Here is a 7688-nt window from a genome sequence, read left to right as displayed (position 1 = left end):
TATATATATATATATATATAAATATATATATATATATATAAAATTTAAAGTATAACGAGTGTACACTGGCTTTAGCTGGTGGTAACAGACCTTTAATTAAGATAGCTATTCAATTGGATGCACTAAATACTGATGCACATTAAAGCCATCATACAATTAATATGAAAATTATACAACCTTATTTATTGCGTGCCAAATACACTGAATGTAATAAATATGAGCGGGTAAGTACATAATTTGATAAGAAACCAGTGGTACTGTTACAACACCTACTAATAATTAAAAACAAACAAAAAATAATTCATGGAACAATATTTAGAATAATCAGAAAGCAAAAACAATAACATTAAGAAAAAGAAATAACAGTAATAATAATAATAACAAAAGATTATAATATTAACAAAGAAAAAAAAATAATATATATATATAACAAAGAAAAAAAAATATATATATATATATATTCACATATAGGATGTCCAGAACAATGCTTAAGAGGAGATTCCTTAGATCATTTTAAGACGAAAATTCTACTATCAAAATGTTTAAGCTATAATAACTATTGAATTATAATTGTTTAAAATTAACGAATCATATTGTTTAAAGTTGGCGCGCTCAGGAGCGACACAACGCAAGGTACTAAATGCGAAAACTTATCACTTTTATTAATATATGATTTTAGGATTATTTATGAATATAAGATTTTATTTATTATTTCCACAAATACATTGTAATAACATTGTGTGATAACATTTTTCTTTTTATAATAATATTTTTTATCTTTACATGATACGCAGAACACAATCTAATCAAATAACAGTTCTTTGAGCAATCTACTATCAATTTCATATTTTAATTAGCAGAAATTAGTAATTTTTTATGTAGAATCGTGTTGCTATTGTTAATACTCAATTAAAACTCATTCAAATACACTTTAAACATTTTACTTTAAAAATCCGGAGAAACTAGGAACTTATAAAATCACTATTGGAATTAAATCAGGTGATGATCTCGCTGGCCAGTATTGTGATCCATTGTGTCCTATCCATCTATTCAAATAAGTTGTATCTAAAAAACGTCGAACATTTTTAAATGTGTGCGTAGGTGTACCATCATGTTGAAAAATCATATTCTTTCTGAAGTGCAACGGAACATTCTCTAACAGAATCAATAAATGCTTGTTGCAGCATCCACTTATAAAAATTTCTTCTTTGTGCGTAATCCTGCGGCATCAAATGTACTTTTGTGTAGTGATACGCATGTAATTAATTTTTCTTTTTTTGTCTCTTCATTATGTATATTACGGACATAAAATTAATCGCATTATTGAAGCAGTTGCAAACATATCACCCGATATGATATTTAATGCGCAACAAAGTTTATTGAGATGCCAAGATTGTGCATAGATGTAAATAGAATACAATTCGAATATTTATTAATGTACATAATTCATTTTGTAAATTAATTGTTCTATATTAATTAATATTGATAATATTTAATTGATTAATTGTTCTTTATTTGTAAATTATTATTTATATTTATTAATTGTTTATAATTAGTAATAATTTATATACACATAAGTTCCTAGTTTCTCTGGATTCTTTTAATAAAATGTTTAAGGTTTATTTGAATGAGTTTTAATTGAATATTATAATAACAATAACAACATGATTCTACATAAAAAGTTATTAATTTCTGCTAGTTAAAATATGAAATTGATAGCAGATTGCTCAAAAACTGTATCTGATAGTCTGCGTTCTGTATCGTGTAAAAGTAAAAAATATTATTATAAAAAGAAAAATGTCACACAATGTTATTGTACAATGCATTTGTGGAAGTAATAGATAAAATCTTATATTCACGTATCAATCCTAAAATCAATATTAACAAAAAAAATGATAAGTTTTCGCATTTAGTACTTTGCGTTGTGCCACTCCTGAGCACGCCAACTTTAGAACAATATGATTAATTTTAAACACTTATAATACAAAAATTATTATAGCCCCAACATTTTAATATTAAAATTTTTGTCTCAAAATAATCTCAGGAATCTCCCCTAAGCGTTATTTGTCTCTTTTCTGGACACTATATATGTATATAAATAAAAAGAGTTATAATTAATAAAAGATACATTGCTCTCGGATGTCAAGAGACTGCAGAACAAGAGATAGGAAAAGATTGCAATATCAGAGATACAGAGTACTGGAAATATTAACATTTTATAGACGATAGAAACCGAGCGACGACATTGCAAAAAGAAGACAGGAAAGAGGAAGATCGGATGATGTATCATGTAAGATAGCATATTTGACAACATAGAAGAAAGCGACTTTAAACTTGACAGAACGATGTACAGGAAAAAATAAGAAATTTTAATATCGGGTAGGGTTAGGAGTTGTAAAAATTTGGAGTTAAAATGCAAGAGATTATGGAGATTCAAAGGAATGTTAAAATGAAGAAAATGATACATAAAACAACACAAATGAAGGATAAAGCATTGAGAGATTTTTAGCCAATTGGATTTTAATAAAAAGAAGAGATGCAATCATACTTGGATATTATAAGAAAAATAAAGATAGGAATTTTTTGGATACTCTGAATTGAATTTAACACTTGTTGGTTTAACACATTGGGATATAAACCACATCAGACAAGACAAATAATGAAATAATAAGGAGCTGAGATACAAGAAGCTTTTGTGAAGTTAATAGGATATGTAGAATTAAGGAAAACATTAAAAGGAGGAAGATAATACAGGGAAAGAAACATGCAATGATGAGCAAGGAAGATATTGAGGGATTTAGATGATGCGGCCCACTCGGCCGCATATCGCAGAAATTTATAATTTCGGTGGCCTTCAGATAGACAGAAAAAGAAAAAAATAATGATATCGTCAGCATATATAAACAACTTGAAGAGCTAAGATGAATGGAACTCAGATCATCAGTGGTGAATCACTGTAAATAGCAGAGATGTAAGATCAGATCCTTGAGGCAGCATCTGGATGGGACAATTCTGGATGGAATAGGAGATAAAGTAGAAAGAGAAGGACTTATTGGGAACAATTAATTAGGAAGGAAAGAACAAAGGGGAATAAATTATAATAACTAAATTTGGCAAGAAACAATTTATGATCGACAGTATCGACAGCCTTAAAAAATCGGGCCAATGTCACCGACGTCAGCAACACCTTGTCGGACAAGGAAATGTAACAATTCAGTCGTATTGTTCATGCTCTAGACTGGCAATATTAGGTATAATTAATGATGTTGAAGAAGGCTTTTAATTGCCTTAACAGATTTGCTTAAGGATGAAAAGATATTGAAATGTATGTTCAATGTACATATAAAATGGATTGAACATGAAATTCTCAATACGTTTTATTATGCTGTAAATGAAATCTCTATTTTATAAATTCAAAATATTTGCATTTTATTCTTATATAGATTAAATCAGTATTCAACGGCTTTAATGTACACTTGTGCACACTGTAATGCGTTCAATTGAATTTGCAAAAAGTTTACAGTATTTGTGTTATAATAAATGTTCTACAACTGTGATAATTAATAACTACCAATGTCAGTACATATTTCAAGCGAAATGAGTTGAAAGATTTAATATCTTGTTAAGAGAAATAGTAATAGATTCCTTTATTGAAATTATAAATTTTTCAATTATATCTATGTTTAAAAAAAATACATGAAAACGTATTTGGAAACTTCAAATAGTCAATAAGATATTTTTCACTTAGGAGAGAGACCTGTTTTTAGCTAAATGTCTTAAACATTTGACACAAATCTTTTATCTTTTTTTTTTAAATATGGAGAGAAAAAGAAAGAGATGAATTATGCAAGAAGTTCATCAGAAAAGAACAGATCTATTATCATAGTACTATGCTGATTGCAACTAAATAAAATGAATACGCTGAATATATTTAAATCCATGTAGGCACTAGTTACAACTTAAACACATATTGAAAATTATCCGACAGTAATTATTAAAGAAACAATGACACGACAATTTATATTTTATATACTAAAAGTATAATGTATATTGAAATACGTGTAACCATTAACTTTGAGCCTAGAGAGAAGAAGAATAACCAGTTTTATTTTCATGAATTATTCATACGTGGAAATAAAAATTCGTATTTTCCTCTCCGGACTTGCATTCGATTCTAAACATGACGAACATTAGTATCTATAGCATTTTCCGTTACACATGCAACCTTCACTAACGAAATTCAACACCGCGCAGATATAAATAGAAATCTGCGCAGGAAAGTATGGTCTATTAGAATTCAACTATAAACGGCAATCGCGAAAGTGTTGATACATTTGGCTATAGAGATGCTCTTTGGATAAGTCGTAGTCATAGGAAGTAAGAAAGAGTGGAAGGAAAGATACTTGTTCTATCATTTTTATCGCGTTTGTATTATCTCTGAGCAATATATTATGCTCCTTGCGAGCGTTGCAGTTTAATCGTTGCGGTTCATATCAACATCCAGCAGGCGCGTCGGTTTGGATTAAAGATATTCTTAAATCAAACATACTCTGATATTGACCTATTACGGAACAGAATGAAACTCGTGATCGGTGAAGGTAACGCGACAGATCACCTATCCTCTCCGTCAGTATGACCCGCGACTTCGTGGATCGCGCATGGTCTCTCGTAGAAAAAGAAAAAGAAAACAAAAGAGTATTAGAAACGGCGGGATGTACGTGTGTATCCAGTTGTTTCTATCTGCCTCTATCTGAAATAGACTGAAAATAACAAACACTGTGCCATAATCTGATATGAGAAAAATAGTTGATAAAAGCGAGTTGATATTGATCTATAATTGTGGCTTAAAATGCAACGTATTGTAAAATATTTCAGAGTACGCGCGTCAACGATGCGATAGAGCAAAATGGGACTTATTCTGCGGCAAAAGTGTGTGTTCGATGTCAAATTAATTCCAACGTAATTACAACATGACATAATTGCAACGTGACGTAATTACAACGTAATTTTTATTACAGCAAGGCGCTGCCAGTTATTGGTAAAACGCACAGTCAGCAACGATAGGAGCTGTTCTCATAAAGAGCTACTAACATTGCGTGGAAAGTTCGGAACGATTAAAAATCAAATTGCGGACTCCGACGCATCTAGAGCAGAGAAAGGACGAAGAGGAGGACCAGACCGCGAAGAATGTCATAGGCTTAACATCGATCAACGAGCCGACACAATATAGAAGAAGAATAATGCTTGACAAGATTATTGTGACACATAAAACGCAAGTTGAATTTATAGCATACCGGTAATGCTAATTAATAATCGGCTGCGATGGAATGTGTTGACCTTTTTAATTAGATTAAAAAAATACCTGAAACAATAATAAGCCATTAAATAAACGATTAAAGGAATAATAGCAATTAATTTAAATAAATAAACAAATAAGAAAATATTATAAGGGAAAAAATTAAGTAACGAGAAGCATAGAACAATTTGATTTTTTGATCTCTCGGAAAATGTATTCGTCGGCATTTATCAGTAAGACGTGTCTGGCGTTTCTATTCCTGCTGTACTTCATTGGAATGGATTTGTTACTTTATTTCCGAGTGCAGGACTACGATGTACGTCCATTCGTGAATGACACGCGAGCTTCATCGTATCGTTCGCCGATCTTGTGCGATCTAAATCCGATTTGCACAGTGACAGTGAAGGCCATGACATTGGATCACCCTAATCACTATGTTCTGAGTCCCCTGGCATCTCTAGTGGATTATTTACTAGGCATTAGTCGTTCCTGGATGTGGCTGACGCCAAACACCATCAGTGTTTCTCATGTAGCAGTGGCTGTAATCGGCGCCCGTTACATCACACGGAGTTCCCTCTTTTATAGACGGATAGGTGTTATTCTATTCCAAGTCAGAGCTTGGCTGGATGATCTGGACGGCCATGTGGCGAGGATGAGGCTTAACGTCAAAGGTGAGAGATCGGACGTCGGTTCTATCGGTTATCTCGTGGATGGCGTTTGTGACGGTCTCGGCTGCATTGCTCTCGCCGTCGCGGTATTCTTTTTCCTGAGGCGCAACTCTAATCACCGCGCCGGGTATGAGTTACTGCCCATCCGGACGTTATCGTCATTGTCGTCCCACAGTTCCGTTTCCTCCATCTCGTTCTGGAAATCACCACTGTACAACATGCTGATGGTGGGTCTTCACTTTTCCCTGACAAGCATCGCTTGGAACCGATATATATCCGTGTACCAGGATCTTCTAGAGACTGACATCTCTTCGACGATCAGCCGAGAGGATCTGTACGATAGACAAACTGTCGTTTTCAGAAGTTCCTCTTTCTGGGCTATTGCCCTCGCATGGAAGATCTTTAACTTTCACGCAATGATGGACTATTTTCTTCTGGCAATATTTTTGGATCGTATTTGGGAATACGTTAGACTCGCGTGGTGGCAGCTACCCACAGTGTTGTTTCTGCTTATCCTTATTAGCGAACTTCACTACACGTACACTTATGTGGAAATATTGTCTGTGAACGAGAGCTTACGATCCTCCTTATATGCATTTCCTAATGCATAAAGGTACAATTACATGCTCGACGCTCATTTTTAGCATTTTAGCGTCAAAACGGGCTACACATGGTTAAAATTGAAATATCGATCTATTTCGATCATATCTGTTTTGACACTAAAAATGAGCGTCAAACAGTGGAAAAGGTTCCTTTTAGAGTCTATTTTTTTTATTATAATTTTATATTTTACGTTCTTTTATATAATAGATGCTCGCGCGGCAGAAGAGGTCATTTCTTTCAATCATCTTGAATATCTATTTTTTCTTAAATGTGATTATATGATTATTATAAATATTAATGATCATACTATATACATTATTTTATTAAAAATAAAAATCAAGATAGATGCAGATATAGAAACAAAAAATTAAGTATTTGTAATTTCATGCGCGTTATCGCAATTTTCATTCTTTCATTCACAAATTATTTATATATTATTTATTATAAATCATTTGATATATTAATAAATAAATAAAAAATAAAAAATAATGTGTATCTCTGGTGTTATTTATATATGATGTTACATTATATTAAATAAATAAAACATACATACATTTATATGTATATAAATATAAAACTTATACACATAAAAATATAATATGTATAATAACGTAATATAAACAAGTACAATTAAGAAAAAGTTTTAATTTATATATAAATTTTTTTATATATGTAATATATGAAACATATATCGTTACAAGTTGCTTGTATTTTTAAGTTTTAAATAATAAAACTTTTAGATATATAATTTTACTTTTATACAAAATAACATGAAAAATATTCTAAATAAAAATCGAAATTCGTAAAATAACTATGCGCAACGCTCCAATCTTTTTTTTTTCTTATCGCTATACACAAGACAATGTTACATTTACGTCGAAGTAGGTCACTTATTGTCTGCAGATAGGCATTTTTATCTAATCCAAGCATGTTATCTAACTGCAGCATGAACGTATGCAAAAAGAACTGTTACGTGAACGTATGCAAAAAATATTATTAGATAACATGCGGTCAATGTCAATAGTTGCGATTGATATAAAGTTTCGTCAAATTTTACAACGCTAGAGAGAGAGAGAGAGAGAGAGAGAGAGAGAGAGAGAGAGAGAGAGAGAGAAGAAGAA

General features: G+C 31.5%; 2 protein-coding genes across 2 annotated transcripts in view; one reads left to right on the top strand and one right to left on the bottom strand.

Moving 5' to 3' along the window:
* LOC105623206 (probable methylthioribulose-1-phosphate dehydratase) overlaps window positions 1–1032 on the bottom strand; it is a 3648-nt gene extending 2616 nt beyond the window's left edge. Inside the window, exon 1 of the mRNA XM_012204606.1 lies at window positions 997–1032. Coding sequence (XP_012059996.1) covers window positions 997–1032 — 36 coding nt within the window. The remainder of the gene's footprint in view (window positions 1–996) is intronic.
* Window positions 1–7688, top strand: part of LOC105623207 (probable ATP-dependent RNA helicase DHX35) — an 18578-nt gene that overhangs the window by 727 nt on the left and 10163 nt on the right. The window lies entirely within an intron of this gene.

Source organism: Atta cephalotes (genome assembly GCF_000143395.1).
Source record: "Atta cephalotes unplaced genomic scaffold scaffold00054, whole genome shotgun sequence".
NCBI classification, from domain to species: Eukaryota; Metazoa; Arthropoda; class Insecta; order Hymenoptera; family Formicidae; genus Atta; species Atta cephalotes.
This window is presented reverse-complemented; position numbering and strand designations above follow the sequence as displayed.